The sequence below is a fragment of the Epinephelus moara genome, chromosome 17 (assembly GCF_006386435.1).
Source record: "Epinephelus moara isolate mb chromosome 17, YSFRI_EMoa_1.0, whole genome shotgun sequence".
Taxonomy (NCBI): Eukaryota; Metazoa; Chordata; class Actinopteri; order Perciformes; family Serranidae; genus Epinephelus; species Epinephelus moara.
In genome coordinates, this window is record NC_065522.1 from 6,184,766 (window position 1) to 6,204,129 (window position 19,364).

The 19,364-nt window shown below is 40.1% G+C and overlaps 1 protein-coding gene across 2 annotated transcripts in view; it reads right to left on the reverse strand.

Moving 5' to 3' along the window:
* Positions 1-11,094, reverse strand: part of lrch4 (leucine-rich repeats and calponin homology (CH) domain containing 4) — an 82,054-nt gene extending 70,960 nt beyond the window's left edge. For both annotated transcript variants that reach the window (XM_050067636.1, XM_050067635.1), the window contains exon 1: positions 10,702-11,094. In XM_050067636.1, the coding sequence (XP_049923593.1) occupies positions 10,702-10,873 (172 nt within the window). In that variant the 5' untranslated portion in view covers positions 10,874-11,094. The remainder of the gene's footprint in view (positions 1-10,701) is intronic.
* Between the last annotated feature and the right edge of the window lie 8,270 nt (positions 11,095-19,364).

The window sequence follows — 19,364 nt, forward strand, 5'->3', positions numbered from 1 at the left end:
CTGTGGTATCGTGATACTACTCAGAACCATGATATTTTCATTAGTATCGCACAGTGGGTCCCAATTTTTGTACCGTGACAACACTAATCTGGAGGGGTTTCATCTGCAAAAACTAATGAAAAACTAAACAATGATATTCGGTATTCGGTACTCGGTATTCGGCCAAGCGTTTAATAATATTCGGCTTCGGCTTCGGCCACAAATTTTCATTTCGGTGCATCCCTAGTAGGCAATGCTTCAAATATCAGCTTCGCTGCAAAGAAGCTACATATTCTAAAATGTGGATGCTTCACAAACATCTTCAACCTGACAGCACAGAGGATCCATACAGTCAGTATTGTTTCAAGATCAGTGTCAGCAATTCAGTATCTGACCAAATGTCTCCCCTTCTGTTCCTGACATTCAATAATGGCCAGTGTTTTGGATATAAAATGTTGTCACTTCGTCATTTTATCCCATTAGACAAATGTAGTCATATAGCACGTGAATTCTTGAGATATGGCTGAAAACATGTTTTGTGAGGTCACAGTGACCTTGACCTTTGGCCACAAAATTCTAATGAGTTCATCATTGATCAATTCATCCAAGAGGAAGATTGTGCCAAATTGTAAGAAATTCCCTAAAAGTGTTCTTGAGATATCACATTCACAAGAATGAGAAGGACAAGGTCAAGGTGACTTTGACTTTGACCTATGACCACCAAAATCAAATCAGCTTATTGTTGAGTCCAAGTGGGTGTTTGTGCCTAATTTAAGGAAATCCCCTCAAGGCCTTTATGAGATATCAAATTCACAAAATGAGACTAATGCCAGGCCATAGTGACCTTGCTTTGACCACCAAAATCAGTTCATCGTTGAGTCCAAATAGATGTTTGTGCCAAATTTAAAGAAATTCCCTCAAGGCCTTCTTAAGACGTGTTCACAGGAATGGGACGGAAGAATGTATGTATGGCAGGACAGATGGACAACCTGAAAACAAAATGACTGCGGCCATGGATATCGCCAGCACAGAGGCATAAAAAAGAAAAAGGGGAGAAAAGTTCAAAGCCCCTGTACTTTTACTTCCACATACCTGACCAATCACAGCAAAAATGGGCATGGCTGTAAGACTGTTTAAGTCTGTTTTGAAATTTGTAGGACACAACTCTGCTGTCAGATTATCTGACAGGAATTTCATATGAAGCGCACTGAGGCCTTGCTGCCACACATGTCAAGCATCACTTGATAAATTAAAACTTGCTTCTTCTCTAAATGGCTCTCCATGATCAGCAATAGCAAGATGAACCTCCCGAATTATCAGCCCAAATGCTACTGAAGCACTCATTAATCATTTCCACTGCAGGCTCATTATTTTCCACTTTAAGAGAACAAAGCAAAGAAAACCACAGGAATCCAGGCTGAAACAAAGAATGCTGAATATTGTACTGCAGGTAATTTGCAATTTAATAGATTTTCAGATTCAGAGCTGAAGAGCTTCGGAAATAAATCAATGATATTATCTATTTAATAGTCAATGGGTTGTTTAAGTCATTTGTCAAGCAAAAATGCCAAACCAAGACCATTTCTAGCTTCTCAATTTAGTTTTTCCTTGTCATTCATGACAGTAATCTAAATAGCCTATTAGAATTGTGTGAAATTTTCAATGTTGTAACTAAGACTGGGAAACTGGAGGTTATTGTGAAAGCTTCAATTCGACAGACTTGATGCTTAGTATTATAGAAGTGCCTGAAAACCAGACAAACATGAATGCCTCCCATGAGTCTAAATTTTAGTAGTGTCATATTGTCAATGCACTCATAATCACATCACTGTCTTTAATTGTCCAATGATGTAAACACTCAAACATCGGAACCTTCGTCATCTCTAGCATCCCTCACTTATAACACGACCACAGCTTTTGGTTATTTTGTCGCTAGTGAGTTTCAACAATTTAAAAAGATAACGTTAAGCTTCTCAGATGTGAAAATGTGCCATCCTTCCTTGTCTTAACATTTAAGGAAATTAACTATTTGGCTTTTGGGCTGTTGATAGAAAAGGGCATTTGATGACATTACTTTGAGCGCCAGGAAATTCTAATAGGTGTTTTTAAGTGCTCTCTGATTAATTGAAAAATTGACCTAAAGAGAAAGAAGTTAGTCGCACCCCTTTGTCACTGTAACAGACCCGAGTGTTATCCTGATTGTCAACATCTTGGAATAAAACCAGTTGACCAAACAATACACCTCCAACTCAGTAATGCTCTTTAAAGCAGGGAACATTTCTTCTTTATCACAGAGCTTTTGTACAGATTCACGTACAACAGCTCTGTGCACAATACAGCAATAACAAAATACATGACAAATGTTATTGTGTGTGCTTTGTGAAACATCGAACAAAAATAAAAATTATACTGTCCCATAGTTATACAATCATTTTTAGCATGAAAGTGATCAGATTTAAAGATGTAGAATACTGGCACCATATGCGCTCATTTGACAGCTTCAATCCAGTAACACAAAGATTATCATTTATCATTTCAAAACCCATACTTAGTAAACCTAGTTATTACAGCGTTTGCCCTAGAGTGGGCTGTGTAGATTCACTTGTAGGTCCAGAAGGTGCACACAACATACAATGGCTACGCTTTGTTCCCTTCAACCGCTCCGAGCTACCGGGAAACACTCTGGGGGAGGCAAGCCAAGTCTCCTTCTTTGTGTGTGTGTGTGTGTGTGTGTGTGTGTGTGTGTGTGTGTGCGTGTGCGTGTGCGTGTGCGTGTGCGTGTGCGTGTGTGTGTGTGTGGGTGAACCTTTGACCTTCCTTCGGGAAGCTGCTTCGGAGAGGAAGGGGGGGGGGTTATCATAAACACTGTGGGTCCTCCACAGCCCAGTCTTATCCCAGTTAAACTAACAAGATGAGCTGCATCTTTACATCTGCAAATGCCTCGTTGAAACTTGAATATGAAAATGTGCCTGAATAAATGTGTCTGAAAAAGACAAACAGCAGTCCAGTATCAGTCCATATAGTCTATATAGTATAAGTGATATCAAATGAAAGTTTCTGCCATTTACGCACAAGAACTGCTGATTTAAAAAAACAAAAAAAAATACTGCTAAATTGGCTAGAACCTAACCCGATTCAAGCCTGGGGGCAACAATGAGAAATTACAGCCCAGCCCAGCCCGAACCTGCAGGTTCGGGTCAGGCCCAATCTGATTCAGGCAGAGAATCAGAGCTCTAATGTGCAAGTTTGCTTTCAGCAAACAACGTGTTATAAAGCATTAGGAGTGGGGGACATAGCTTTGTGTGATGATGGTTAACTGAATATCCATTGATTTTGGGCTGTCTGTCATGAAAAAGAAATACACATTTGAAGAAGTCAACTTGGGCTTCAGGTTGAGATCAAATGAAAAAAGCCCTTTATACCATTTTAGCGCACATGCCTAGGCAATTTGTGCACGTACTTAACAAAAATATATGCCCAAAAATCTTTGGATTCTCCTATCAAAATCTAATCATGTTTTCTTTCTGTAAAACAAAATATAATGCATGCTTACAATACCAATTCAAGTCAAAAATATCATGACATCTACACATCAATCAATCTGCAACCTTTAGCCGCACAGAACTAAGATTAAGCGTGCTACATCTGTGTCTTCTTTTTCCGAAAATATTTTGGTTATAGGCCGCCGGCTAGAATTTATTCACTTTGAGAAAAGTGGCATCTGTTACAGCTCCAGATTATGCGCAAGGCATTTTGTTAGACTGCTTCAGCAACTGTTACATGGAGCATATAATGTACTTTGTCATTCTTTCCCTGATAGATACTACTATCCTGTCAGCATTACACCCCCAATGCCTTACTGTTATGACACGGCCATTTTTAAACGATCAAATCTAATTCCTCCTAAGATTATGTCCTGCTTGCCTATCCTGTTCCATTTGGGAATACATCATAATACTAAGGCAAGATACCGCTGTTTGAGCTGGACATTAACGAACTGTAACAGCCATTTATAAAACAAACATGTGATCAGTCAATAGAGAAATGAATCAGATGGTTATTCAAAAATGAAAAAGAAAAGAAAAGTTGCAGCCCTAGACTCACAGTATATATTGTCATATTACCAAACCCCACCAAATATCAAATATACGAACATAATCTAACCAAATGCATTAACAGTTGCAGACAGAATTCTTTTGATTGCTGTTTTTGGTTTGGTCAGAGGTGGGTGCCTCTCAAGACTACATCTGAACAGTTTACATACTGAGAAGGTTAAGTCTTTCTCAGATTTAGCCTTACTACTGATTCCACCAATGTAAAATCAAACCATCAAACAACACTGTTCATGTGAAGCTTAACTCTGGCTGCTATGTTCTAGGAGGATGTCATGATCATCAACCACAGACCACACATGCATTGTTTCAAGAAAAATCACTGTAAATGCAAAACTTTGTTGTCTTCATTTTATCCTGTTTGTTATGCAGGTTAACTAGCAAAAGCTTCTTAGGTAGGAGCTTGATGTAATGCTCTTTGTTCCCATCAAGCTTTTGCCCTCTCCCTGATAAGCAACATTCACTGCTTTTTTGTAAGTAGGAAAACAACAGAACACATCAACACTAAAAGGAAACTGTTCCATTTATTATTAAAGGGGTATTTCATAGCTAGAAAGATTGTCTTTTATAAAGCTAGGATGTCTATGCAGCAGAAAGACGCACATACTTTTGAAATTGTTGCTATAGAACGAGAGAAAACAAAGAAAAAGGATGCTTGTCCTCAACAGGGAGAACACCTACAACTACCAGAATGCACTGCGCTACACCAAACCAATAAATGCTCCTACTGGTGGGTGATTTAATACAAACATGTCTGTTTGACACAATGCCTACATGCTGGCAAGAAGCAATCTCAATCTCTTGCAGTTAAACATGTTTCTGCAAACATTAGTTTCACAGTTTGACCTCAGTTTTTTCAGCCTCCATTTTCACTGTGCAGAAAACAGTTTGGCACCCACTTCCTGTTCACAAACTCTCGCTATTACAGCTAAACAGGGCCCTGAAATATGTTTCTAAAAACACTGTAGGGGAGAAATAGGCAATGCAGTAACATAAACTTGATATATATTTGATAAGCACTGCCTAGTGTTGCCGTTTGTTCAGATTTCAGCCAAAGTTTGAGAGATAAAGAGGGGCAGGTCAGTCTCTTGATCTACATCTTCACTCTTTGTGTTCGTGGTGCCAGCATGGGTGGAGGGCAATACGAAAATAGAAAGTACAGCTTGTAGTTTCAACAACAGCTCAAGAACAAGAAAAACTCCACAAGATGACATAAATTACATCATCCAGTGGAGTTTCACCAGAGGCAAAGAGGAATATCTAGGCAGTGGTTAGACAGGGGGAAGTTTAGCACAGTTCATTGACACATACTACCCACACTGTTTTGATACATAGCTGGTTGAAAATCAAAAATAAAGTAAAGCAAAGTATCTCTATCTTGTAAGAAAAGTTAATGTATGCTTCTGGGGGGCTTACACTGTGCTTCAGATTTCACTCAGGTTCCTGTCCTCATTCATGTTCTTCATAGGGATTAGTTTAGACCTAAGGCGAGACCATATCTGACAACCAGCATGACAGTTTGGTGAATCAGCTAGGACTGTCACCATTTCTCACACACACACACACACACACACACACACACACAGATTTGCTGATACATCATCTGTGTGGCATAACTACCAGGTATCTCAGTGACACCTACAGCACCTCATTACTCACACACTAGACATTACCACAAAGACAGCCCAGGTGCTGCAAAAGCATGTGTTCAAGACTAAATGTCTACAATTTGGCCTATAGAAGAGCAGGACCCTAGAATTACAGCTAAATGAATAACAAATGAGTCACCAGGAGCCAGTGTGAGTGACGGTGATGTCAGCAGCCACCTTGTTCAATGTGGAGGTGAAGCAAAGGTTGACTGACATGGTGAACATATCCCATTTGAAATAGCTCTGGTGATATTTTTGACCTCCCTCTGGAATTTATGACTTTCCCCGTTTTAAATTAATGTCCAAAAATCCAAGTCCACTACAGAATATGTCACATCCTGTGAAATGCCAGTGCAACTAGTTGGTCAAACTTTTCATATGTGATTGTGTTCACCATTTGAAAGTACGTTTCTTTACAAATTCCTATGGAAAATTGTTTTCAATTTATGTTATTTGGTAATGTTTATGGCATTTAAAATAAAATGATTTGGTTGTTGAAAAATGTGATAAACAATTTCGAATGGCTCTTAAAATACACAGTATTTTCTCGGATAATGTTAAACTTTATAGATTTAACTGTGCTCAATTTTTTGACTGTTTTCTGAATGTTTTCTCACTTTTATACTAGTCAGCTAGTCAAAGTTTCAACTCCTGTTAGGAGCATTCCTAGTGCCACCAGTGACTGATTTTTGTTGTAGACCTTTCTTAGAGCAGATATTTTGACTTGACTTGATTATTATCATCATATTAATAGTCTATTAATAATTTATCAGTTCAAAAAAGCCAAAATTTTACTGGTTCAAGCTTCTTGACAATAAACATTTGCTGTTTTCTTGAAATGTCAACTTGGACTTATTTGAGATATGGAGGTTGTAATTACTTATGGAGGTTCAATCGTCATAGCAGAAAAACCACAGGTGTAAATACTGACATTACTGGTGGCTCCATTCTGTTGAAGTGTCCCAGTAAGTCATGACAGGAATAAAGCACTGACCACAGCAGAATCCTGGAAGTGGAGCACCTAAAGCCAGTGCAGCCATCATTAATGTAATCAACTATACCTGTGCTTTCCTGCTTTGAGTCAAATGTCTGCTGTGGAACAAATCTATCCAGCCCTGGAAAATAATCCCAGGTGGAACTAATAATGTTAATTATGACTCTGTTCCATTTAAGTCCAACAGTAAGTGTTCCAGTGAGGCAGTATGCACTACTAGAGCGTTCACAATGGTGCACCTTAATGGAATACAGCCGTTATTAATTAATGTTATTAGTGTCACCTGTGTTTGACAAACCAAAATGTCAACTGTGTCAAAGGTCTATTCCAGCTTAACAGCGCAAGGCTCTTATCTATTGATTATGGTCACTTACTGTATGCTGGAGTTCTTACACATGAAAATCAAGACCCTTATTAATCTGGAGAATTCATATTTAAAAAATTACACCAATAAAAAGGTCCAGTGTGTGGAATTTAGGGTGATATAATGGCAGAAACTCTGCTAGCCAACAGGCTAATTTAGAGCAGTGGTTCCCAACTGGTGGGTCACAGTCCAAAAGTGGGTCATGGGTCCATTCTGGACCAATCTGCAAAAACACACTTTATTTTAAAGTACAGTAAATTTCCAGCAGCACGTAGCTTTATTTTGACGTGTCATCCCCTGCTGTAGATTGAGTGACTAATGGACAGCTACTTGACAGAGACAGCAAACTAGCTCAATGACATGGCCAAGCACAAGTATGACGCTTAATGTATTTAACTGTGAGGACCTTCAACTAATGACTATGGAGAAATCTAGACCCTAGGTTCAGTTGGGAACCACTGATTTAGACAATGTGATAATAATAACATTATGGAATATAAAGTAAGCATGTTTTCTTTAGTGTAAAATCACCTAAAAATAACAATTGTTGTGTTTTCGTTACCTTAAAATTATCAGTTTATATCTACATAGGGAGCAGGTTCTCATCCATGGAGATCACTATGTTGCACAGCCAGTCTACAGCAGCCCAGACTGGACAAACCAAAAACCAACTCTATATAGGTATATTTGTATTTTAGTCCCTAATGTGGGTTAAGCTCCAAAAACGCTCAGTCCTACACAAGTCAATAGCATCATTCATTACAACCCCCACAAAACAAGCCCTAGTTGGGAACCCTAATGACACCACTATGACATCATCAAGGTTTTTTTGGTCAGACTTGACATAGCTTCTCCAGAGCCACAGAATACATTGTAAATATTTTGCCACAGGCTACAGTAAACTGTCCATGTATAATAACTTTGAAAACCACAGTTGTATCTTTGACTGACTTGCCCAGCTGGATTATTAGTTTATCCAAGAACCTGTGCTTGGATAAACACATCCTAATCAAGTGGCATTACCGTAGGTATGGGATACATTCATCACATCCATAGTCATTAGGGTTGGGCTGCTCCAGTGGCAGGTGCCTGTGTGTGTGTTTATGTGTGTTCAAGGCCTCCTCATCCCACAGGGCCTAGACCTGGGTTGTTATGAGCAGATGGTCATAATTACCAAAGCACAGAAAGCAGTAGCGGAGGATAGGGGGTGCTGCTTCAAATCCCTGCATAGCCAGATTGATTTCAGCAACCTGGATGGGGTAATCCTCTTTTCAACAAGGCAAGGCCAAGGTAGTTCCCTTTAATCCACAGTGTCATCCACACCTACCTCACTGTTCAGTTTTACTCTCTGTTGTCGTTATCAATAGCCTCCATGTCCTGTACAATTTAGCTCAATGGGATGAAGCGAGTGACACACATTCAGAGAGTCCTGGAGGGTGCTTACTAAAGGTTTCACTGTTGATGCACTATAGGCTCATCGCTCAAAGCCGAAACTACTCAAAACTACAATAGCCCATGCTATAGCCAACATAGTAAAGCATGTAGAAATGTTTCCATCTCTAAGGGAGTGTTCATTATTTCTGTTCATTTTTTTTTTGTATTTATTGTAAATGCCCTCTGAATCCCACTGGTGGGTTTAAAATTAATGTTTTAATTAAGAATTGCCAAAATACACCCTGTATATCATAGCCAGAAACTATGAACACAGAAAATATTTTCAAATTCCAACGGTCCTTGGACACATCATGTGTTATACATGCTTCCATCTTCAGCAGGATTTTATACTTCTGCATCGAATCAACACCGTACCTACAGCGTAGGCTCTGTGTATACGCGTACCCCACGCCAAAGCCTGACATGAGTCTCCCAGACATGTAACCCAATGCTACAGCGACAAAAACCTACTGGTTATGTTTGCACAGTGTAAACCAAGGTCTTATTTACTCTTATTTCACAGATAAGAAACAATAAATCTTGAAGACATTAAAGGCCCCACACAATGGCATTTAAGTCCTGTGACGACTTATCCTGGTTTCATCTGCGTAGAGAAAAACTCTGCTAGCTGCAAGGCAGATTTATGCAATGTAAAATGTCGTAGACTTATTCTAATAATGGTAGCATGTTGTATTTGTGGGGAAAATGCATTTAGTATAAGACAAATGTTTTGTTGGTGAACCTTGTGAGTTGTAATGAAGCCAAATCTTGTAACGTTACCTTTGTGAAATGTTGCTGTTGTGCCTGGCTTCTAATGAGTGGAGAAAAATTCCGCAAGCCAATAGGCTAATTTAGATAATGTAAAATGCCACAGACTTGTGCTAATTATGGTAGCATGTTGTATTTGTGGGAAAAATGTGTCCAGCAAATTAGTGTTTTGTCTGTGAATTTTGCAAGTTATAATGGAGCTGATTTGTGTACTTGTGTTTGAAACTGTCACCATTAAGCCATGTTTAATGTGTGTTTTAGGTGTGTTTTGAATAAATCAAACTTTACAGCATTTCAGAGACCCCACCGGCAACTAGCATTATGGAGGTGGAACTGTACAGCGACACCACTGCACATATTTAACTGCTCACAACAACGTAGGCCATGTGCATAAGTTATGATGAAGACTTTGAATAGAGCTGACGCAGAACTATAAATCCAGCTTTACAAATCACTCAATTCTACATCTCATTTAAAATTTTGCCAAAAAAATAAAGCGTTTGCAATAACCAAATCCTTTAAAAAAAATCATTACATTCTGCATTTTAACGGTCATGTCAATTGTGAAAAACCAAGGTTGTCTTCAACTCCAGGATTTCAACTTGCCAAGTTACCGACAGAGCCACTGTTGTATACAGTTTTTAACTCCTGTAAAGTTTGCTTGTGGCGTGAGGCTTTAATACTTACATGTGGTGTGAATATTTAAAAAAATGTTGTTGTTTTTTTAATGTTATTTGTGGTGAAGAGAGTGTCATGCATTTTCCCCAGTTATTCAAGGAGAAAGAAAAGTCACACCCAGGCCACCTACCTCCTCTGATAAATAAAGTACAGTCCCTAATAAGAGGATATGTTAAGGAAGAGGAACTGACATTTTTTGCCCTTTTAACTTTGAAGTCCACTTTTTAAAAAAACACGTCAAGAGACTTCTTTTAAAAAGCTGACACTTAGTGTGGATTTGTCCCTTAAAATAAGCCTAAGGAGCTTTTGTTTTTAAAAACTATACAGTTCTGCTGTGCAATGCATGCTGATGGCAACACTGAGCTCACACTGCAGTTGGGTGAAAAAAGACTGACATTACGGGCCAGTTTAAAAAATGTCACTGGTTGAACAACAGTTTGGTGGGTTATACGTGTGCTGAAATAAGAGAGAGGTCCTGATAAACTGAAAGAAGTCTTCATTGATAATGTACGACCTATAGAGTTGTGACAGTCATGAGGCCAAATGAAACTGCGGAGTTAGTTGTGTGAGTGTTGTGAAACGTGTCGGGCTTGAGGAAGGATGTGCCTTCCCCGTTAGAAGAAAGAAGCAGGTGGCGATAAAACAAAAGGCGGTTCTCATAATAACAGCTAGCTCGCTCGGACTGCTTTGTAAGTTGAGGAAAACAGTGAAAAGCAAACCGACCTGCATGTGTAATGTCGGACAGGTCGTAGTTCCTGGCGCTCCGGGGAAACTCCTTCAGTTTTCGGTTGGATAAGTTGAGAGCCCCGCTCGCGGCAGCCTCCTCGAGCGCCTTCTCCACGCTCCGGCTGGCCGCTACTGTGGCAGGCAGCTGGGCTCCATCCCCAGCAGCCATCAAATGGACAGGTCTACCTCCTCTTTTACTTTGTTTGAAGCGTCCGCTCCACTTTCATACCCCTGTGGATTGTTATAGACTCCAATCTGAGCGCGCTCCTTGGCAACTTATTTAAAAGTACAAAATTAAATCCCAGAAAATCAGGTGGCGATGTGAGTTGTGATTGCGTCTCTCACACAACGGGAGCTATCGTTTCCACTACTAAACGAGAGGAGAGCGGCACGAGCTGTCAATCTTTCAGGAAGTTGCGTCAAGCTAGCGGATTTCACAACAATGTTACAGGAACACTGTGTCTTTCCTTCAAAATAAAAGTGCAAAACTTTGAGTTTCTAAAGAGCAAAAAAAAAATCAACTCAGTTTTTATCACATCAACATTTGTGACTACAGCTCTGTCGCCAACATGGCTTCCCTTTCTACGGAGCAGATAAAAAAAAACGTTTATCGTGACATTAAAGGGGCAGTTCTGATTTTTTGAAGTGGAGCTGTATGGGGTATTTCTACATAGACAGTGTATTATCTACAATAGACGTCAGTCAGTATGCCCCCAGTTTGGAGAAGCAGGCAGCAGTCTGACACAGAAGCTATGCAATCTCTTGCTGTTGATGGGGGTCAGCAGCAAAATTAATTTTAGCCACCTAAACAAAAGTTCCACCTTCAGTAATTAGTTTAAGTGTATGCTGTATTGACAATATTTTTGCTGCTTTACTGTAATGTCAGAAGGTGATTTCCAACTGGATAATGAGGCCATTATATCACTCTCTACAAAGCCAGATTCCACTGAGAAAAACACTGATTTAACATTGCTGAACACAGGAGCTGCTGGTCTACCACTGCATCGATCAGTTGTGTGTGTGTGTGTATGTACATGTGTGAATTGGGCATTTAAAAGGGTTGGTGCGGTTTGGTGCTTACCAAAGTCACACAATAACACAAACTAACTAACTGATCAAAAGTTCGGTGCAGCAGCTCCTGTGTTCAGCGAGCTAAAGTTAAAGTTTCTCTCTATGGAGTCTGGTGAGTTTCACGAGCACAGAGATGGGGAACTGAAGCCAAAAATGTCTTTCCTGTTGCTGTCTGCAGCAAAGTAAGGTGGTGAAAATACTGTCAATATACTATACACTTAAACTGATACTGTTTTTGTTGGTGGGACTTTTTTAGGTGGCCAAAATACGTTTTGTTGCTGACCCCCATCCATAATAGAAGATTGCTTAGCTCCTGTATCTGTCTTTATCATGCTTCTCCAAACTGGGAGTGACATCTACTGTAGATGATACACTGACTGTTCTACTGTTTGCCTTTACCCACTTAGTCATTCTATCCACATTACTGATAATTATCTATCAAAAATGTTACTGTGTAAGTATTTGTAATAGCACCAATAGTCAACCCTCCAATATTGTCTCAATATCAATATTTCACCACCCAGTTGTTATTCCTGCCTGCAGGGAGAGCATATGAAAGAACAAGTAGACCACTATGTTGGCAGATATAAATGGTAACATTATAATGTATGGGACCATGATTTCATAATCATTTCCTAGAAAGTTTCCCAGAAAGAGCTTTGTAATCTGGTACAAATTATGAAGACACATTAAACTATTTCTCCCCGGGGATTAATAAAGTATTCTGAATCTGAATCTGAATCTGAATAAGACTCATAAGCTAGCCCAGTTCATTTTCCAGAAAATAATAAAATAACTAAACCTTGAAAAATTAAGTATAATTTAATATCTGACCTCAATAAAAAAAAATACCAAAATCCAAATATTTTTAAAAGTATCGGCATCTGTATTTCCTTCCTCTCTCTCCTCTGAGCTTTGTTTATTTCGAATTTTATTTTGATAGTCACAACAGGAAGTCTACCACAACAGTGTTTGGTTCTACCTGGCTTTCAGGGTGGGGAGGTGTTCGGAAGGGTGCAGCCAGCGTAAGGGAGCGAGGAGGAGTGGGCGTGGCTACGACGTGAGTGTTTTTGACTGACACACATGGGGGCGGGGCCTCTGTCTGCATATTGAATACATAGTAGGTTGAATTTCAGGAAACAGTGTTACATTGAAACTAATGCGCACCAATCAGAATAAGAGCAGTACAGACACTTGTGACATGATTAAAATATTAACCAATGATAAAGTTGTGTACATAATGACATAGCAGCCAGGTGATCCAATGAATGTCCCATTTATCATGAATGAAAGCTCATGTCTTGGTAATTGATTTTTGTTCAACTATTGATCTTTCTTCATTGTAGTAATAAAAACTATTAGATGTACCCAAAATAAATTATGAGGAGCACTACACTGGTGTGTGTCCAGTGTGTTCATGTGTGTTTGTGCGTCTGAGTACACACACGTGTCCAGACAGCCGTATAAGTGCAAATGCAGCGTCAGCAGGACTTCATGGTCTCCCCCTTGCCTCCCGTGAGGTTTATAACCCTTATTCTTATTCTTCCATTCTTTCAGGAACAGATGACTCCCCTCCTACACACACACACACACACACACACACACACAATTATATGCACACACTTCTGCATCCATTAGCATTGTCCCCTCCTCTCCACCCTCCATCCATCCTTCTCTTTAGCCCCTGCGTCCTCCCTCCCTCTCCAGCGTCCCATTGGACCATCTGTCAAAGTCCTGTCGGACTAGTTGTCCAGCTGCGACCAGGGCTAGTGTGTGTGTGTGTGTGTTGAGTCTGTGGGGGGTTAACTTTCACTACACGCACTTGTAAAATCCATTAACAGTCACGAGTTAACTCAATCATCTCAGTGTATTTCTCTGAGATTGTAATGAAAGCATAATACCTCCCCCACCCATGGGGATGCTGTGATATTGCTTGGTCTGCTGTTTTGAATTCTCCTTTGTTTGTTTTTTCCATCTTATGAACCTATAAAGTCTATGGAGGAGGAATATAGGGCCATAAATTAGATGCTTATTGCTTTATGTCAAGTTAATAATTATAAATAAATCATAAACTAGTCACCCTGTGCATATATTTTGTCCATATGAGGCAATGCTATGACAGCTATTGCAGAAAATTCGCAGCAAAATGTATGGGCATTGACTCTGCTGTCCTGACTTCAGAGGGAAGTTCATTCCACCATTGTGGGGCCAAGATGGGAACGACCACTGGGTCCTCATTTCTGGCCAAGGAGCACATGGTCATGCAGGGGTGTAGGGTTTGTTGGACCATGGCCTGGAGGGAACTGAATGTGTTGAACAGCAGGAATCTACAGGAGCAGGCCACACTTCATCTTCCAGGGTCACACCCTTGCGGTCCAAGCTGGCACCACCACAGAAGCACCAATAGTGATAGACAAGTCTGGGCACAGGCTTCCTTTCCACTGAAGGAGCTGTTGTGACTCTTTTGTCATCATGGCTAAGACTCTTTAGTGAAAGAGTTGCAGGTTTTGGTTCTAAATTAGCTGCTTGGTTGAAACAATTGTCTGTGGGTCTTAGTGGTACAACACCATTGAGTTAAAGGCCCCCAAGTTTTTATTTTGTGATTAGATTGTATGACCTTTTGTAGAAAAAAATAGACAATTCCAGCAAAAACATGTTGCTTTCAACCCATTCTTCTTAAGACCATCCTGATGATATGAGCTCAATATTAATATTCCATATAAAGCATTGTGAACACCGATATGCATGGCCATGAGACACTATGAAATTTACTAGCAATATGATTAATTAAACTAACCATAAAATCACTACCCTTCGGCCATTAACGCTATGATTTGTGACTATCATGTTTTAATGACTTCCATGCACAGTCTGGACACAAAAGTAGCACTAACCCACTCAATGCTATTAGCCTAACTTTATGTTTTGATGATGTGGGATTTACACACAGTGCAACCTCAAGAACTTCAGGTTCCTTTGAGGCTCATAACATTTTTACTAGTGACTATACAATAGCCTGTTATCTGACACTGTTTAGATACAGTGTTAGATCCTTTTTTTTTTAACCAGAAACAGCACCGAAATTGCCATCGCCGAACCAACCAGACTCCATTTAAATAAACAGCCATTTTAGAGTGAATAGAGCCAGCATATTTTCATATGGAACTGGGTAAATTAAGGGTTTATTTCAATCAGACCAGAGTTGGTGATTGTTGGAACAGTGGAAAGACAAACCAAGATGGTTTTTGTGGTTTTATTTTCTTTCTGTTGACTTTAAATGAGTGTGTTGAACACTGATAAAATTGCTGTTTATTTAATGGAGTCTGATTTGTTTGGCAATGGCAGCTTTGTGCCCGTTTCTGGTTTAATAAAAATGATCTTACTCTTTAACAATAAGGTCTATCTCTGTAGAGATCCTTTCAGACACTTAAAATAACAATCTGATCCTGTCAGTGGCAAAAACTGGCACTTTTAGTGGACGTAAATTGATGTGTGAACAGGCCCAGGTTGTAATTGTTACATTATTGCCTGTTTTGCTGCTGCATAGCCTCACTCAATAATGCACCAATTTAAATTTAGTTTTTGTGACATGCAGAAAGCCATAGCAAGTCTTTAGCATGGTAGCAAATGCTATGTTTTCCTGTTTGTTGTAGAAGGATCTAACATTTGTTGGCATTCCCATAACTGTATCTATACACTTATTACTTTTCCAAGAGTGAGATGGGATGATTGATAGCCCATAAATCTCTTGCCTGTGCGTTATACAGAGCTGGGGCCAGGGCTTAGCTTAGCTTAGCTTAGCTTAGCTTAGCATAAAGACTAGAAGCAGGGGAAACACTTAACCTGACTCTGTCCAAAGTTAAAAAATGCACCAACCAACACCTCTTAAGCTAACTGATTAACACATAATATCAATTTAGTTTAATCTGTGCACACAGAAATGCAAAAATGTCCATTTGTGATTTTAGGAGGAGTTACATGCTGTAACTATTTCTTGACAACAGATTTTAATGACTGCATGACCTTAGCCCTACTCCTGGTAAGGCTTTAAGACCAGCAACAGCTTTTCTACACAGGTTGTTCCGTTTAACATTTTATACTGTAGGGTAAAATTAATGTAGCAGCTTCTAGGAGCCCCTGGAGGGGCTTTCACACTGTTTGCATTTCGCTATGATGAATCATGTATCTGTCCCCATATGGATCATTTTGTTTTAATACAAACATACAAGAGGAGACAAGAGGTCAGGACATGAGTTGAAACACACACACATGATCGCCCCAGTCTCTGAGAGCGACACAACATGAGCTTACAACAAAAGAAGCAGTGATATAAACTAGATCCTGCTAATGTGTGTGAATATTCATGCCCTTCATTGACCCACATGCCTCTGGAACAATGTCATGAGTTCACACTCTGACCAGTCTGTAGAGCTGAATGTCCCATGTAGGCTGGTATTCATATTATTTGGATTAGAGCGATAAATGAGTTCACTGCACTGCCGGTGTTGTCTCCATTTATTTATTAAAGAGCTGCTGTCTCTTCTTGTTTCTGAGGTCTTCACAGACCAGTGACCCAGTAACACCGTCTCTGGAGCCTTTTCCCACCAAACTTTTTTTTTCTGTGTTTGTTTCTATTTGAGTTCCAGTAGGCGGAGTGACATCACAGTTTCTCACGCTCTTTGTCCATCCCTTCTTCCTCTGAGCTCTCCCTCTCTTCCTCTCCCATCCTCTTGTTTTTCCCCAGTGGGTTGGAGAGACATTGTCAGTTTCCTGTCACTTCTCTCTCAGGTGCAGACATTCATACATTTACTGATCCTCTCTGTGTCTCTTGCTCTGTGCTTGAGTGTGCAACTAGAAGCTGAGGCATGTTGGTTCAAGCATTTAACCTTTCATAATGAACAATATTTGTATATGGATTCTGGACTGGGGCTACCCTGGAAATCCAGAGTTCTCGCGAGAGCACAATTTGAATTTGCTCAGTGAGTCACTCTGGTAATCAGTAATGATGCTCATACCTATGCCCATGAAACCGAGCTGCACCAATCACATCATTGTATCTGATATAGGCGGGCCAGAGGCAAGCTAAACAGATGACGACAGCGCTGCGACGACGAAGTCCGGAATCAGTCAGTAAACATTGCAAGATGGCTGCGGATGAACACCAGTTGTTTGAAACGGCTTTGGCTGCTACAATGAACGAGTTTGACTTGGCTTTTTCTCTAAAAGAGGAACAGAAGATGGTGCTCGAATCTTTCCTTTACAAGAAGGACGTTTTTGCTGTTTTGCCGACCGGATAAGGCAAGAGTCTAATCTACCAGTTAGCTCCACTGGTAGCTCTCTGGATACGTCACCCCATGTATTGTTCTGATTGGTCATAGTGTTATCCAATTGCATGCAGTGATATTTACAAATGCGTGCTTGGTGCTGCCCCTCGAGTTGGGCCATTTTCATTACTCATGGCCAGACCCTAAATCTTTCTAGATTTGGGTCTGGATTTCCAGGCTAGATTGGGGCGGCTGTGGCCGTAGAGCGGGTCATCCACCAATCAAAAGATCAGCGGTTCAATCCCCGGCTCCTCCAGTCTGCATGCCAAAGTGTCCTTTAGCAAGATACTGAACCCCAAATTGCTCTCGATGGCTGTTCCATTGGTGTGTGAGTGTGTTAAAAACTGAGTAGCAGGTGGCACCTTGTATGGTAGCCTTGGCCCACAGTGTATGAATGTGAATGGCTGAATGTGACTCATAGTGTAAAAAGCGCTCTGAGTGGTCGGATGAAAATACAAATGCAGGTCCATTACCATTTACCATTTCTAAGTGAGAGAGAAGGTGTAGATATAGGCAACTTTTTAAAATTTGAACAAGGTCATTTAACTTTTGTTAACTATGGCAAGACCATATCAGACACCAATTATTATTCAAAGCAGAGTATTGTCACATCTTAAATTGTGTCTTGAGGAGATCTGTAAGGAAATAGTCCAACATTTTTGGTGATATGGCTTTCTTGGAGGGAGATCAGAGGATCGCTTTAAAGCTCATGTCTGTAAGTTAAGCCATGAACTGGAGACAGAATATGCAGCCCAGTCACCAGAAGAAAACTTATATTTTATATATTTTTTCTAACCATAACAAACTATTTTTTGTTCCTAAACTCAACTATACATTATCCACGTGATTAAAAATTAAGGCCAGAATGTTTTAGCACATTTGCTGTGGTTTGCAGAAATGTACAATGCCAACATTTCATCTGCCGAATGGGTTGGATTGTGATTAGCCTAAAAGAGAAGAAATATCCATGGAGCATTCAGCTCATTTTTTTCAGGTGCAATGGCGTCAATACCTTTCAGAGTTTTACAGTTAAAATGATCAAAAAGTGGACTAGAAAAGTGCACTCAGTAGAGTCCAGATCTTCGTTAGGTGGCAAGCAGCCACCCAAGGTGATCGCAGCCACTGTAGACAATTGTAGTAATTTCAGCAAACGCACCACAGTGTGTTTCAGAGGCGTCCCAGAAGCTCATAAAAATACATGCCTTGTTTACTTTCGATGGAGCCTCATCATATTGCACAGAGTAGATAGAGTTTTCCTTCTAACCAACACATTCTCACTCTGACCTCATCACATATCGACGTTTAGTTATGGACTTTCCATGTCCAGATATAATGTGCAAGGTACCCTGGGTGCGTTGGTTGTTCTGATGTTCTGGGACAGTATGTCAGCTTCAACCTGTTACATGCATTGTCTTCTTTCAAAATACACTTCTGTTTTCACAGGAAATTTACCTTTTGCATACAGTCTCTTTCAAAATAAAAGCACTACATCAGGACAACACCACAAATTTACTTTTTTTTTTCACACAACTAACACACCTGGTTGGGTTTAGGCAACAAAAGCATGTGGTTGGGTTTAAGAAAAAAGAACAGGGTTTGGCTTTATAATCTTACAGGACACAAACACAGCTCTCCCAGGTGAAAGTTGGTGTTTGTTGGACCCACCCACCTAAGACTTTTGCGCCTTAATTTTTGTTCTTGTCCTGCCACGTTTCCCTAGTGTTGCACGGTATACCGGTACTAAAATAGTACCGCGGTACTAGAGTATTCCAAACGGTACTATACTGCATTTGGAAAATACCGGTACTTTGAAACTGATTCAATTCATTAATTTAGTTAATTTATTTTACTCATTTATGCACGCAAACGCCTTTCTTGTTCCTATTGGAGCACAGATTGCGCAAGTGGCGTGCATGACAACACCTGTATCAACATTCCCAGCTGGCGCACGTGAAAAAAGACAAGAGAAAGTCTGCCTCGCAAAGGGAGACAACACGAGACAGCACAAACTTGGTGGAACATTTGAGTTACCAAACCGTGACGTCCGTACCAAGGTACTTACGAACCATGATTTTTTTGGTACCTTACACCCCTACTATTTATTCTTCTAAAGGTTTGTATCCAAAAGGTCTTTTCCTTAGGAAAAGTACCGAAGAGTATCGAAAAGTATCGAAATTCATATTGCTATTGGTACCGAAACAAAGATTTTGGTATCGTGACAACACTACGTTTCCCCTTGACGCCACTGTCCAGCTGCGTGTCATG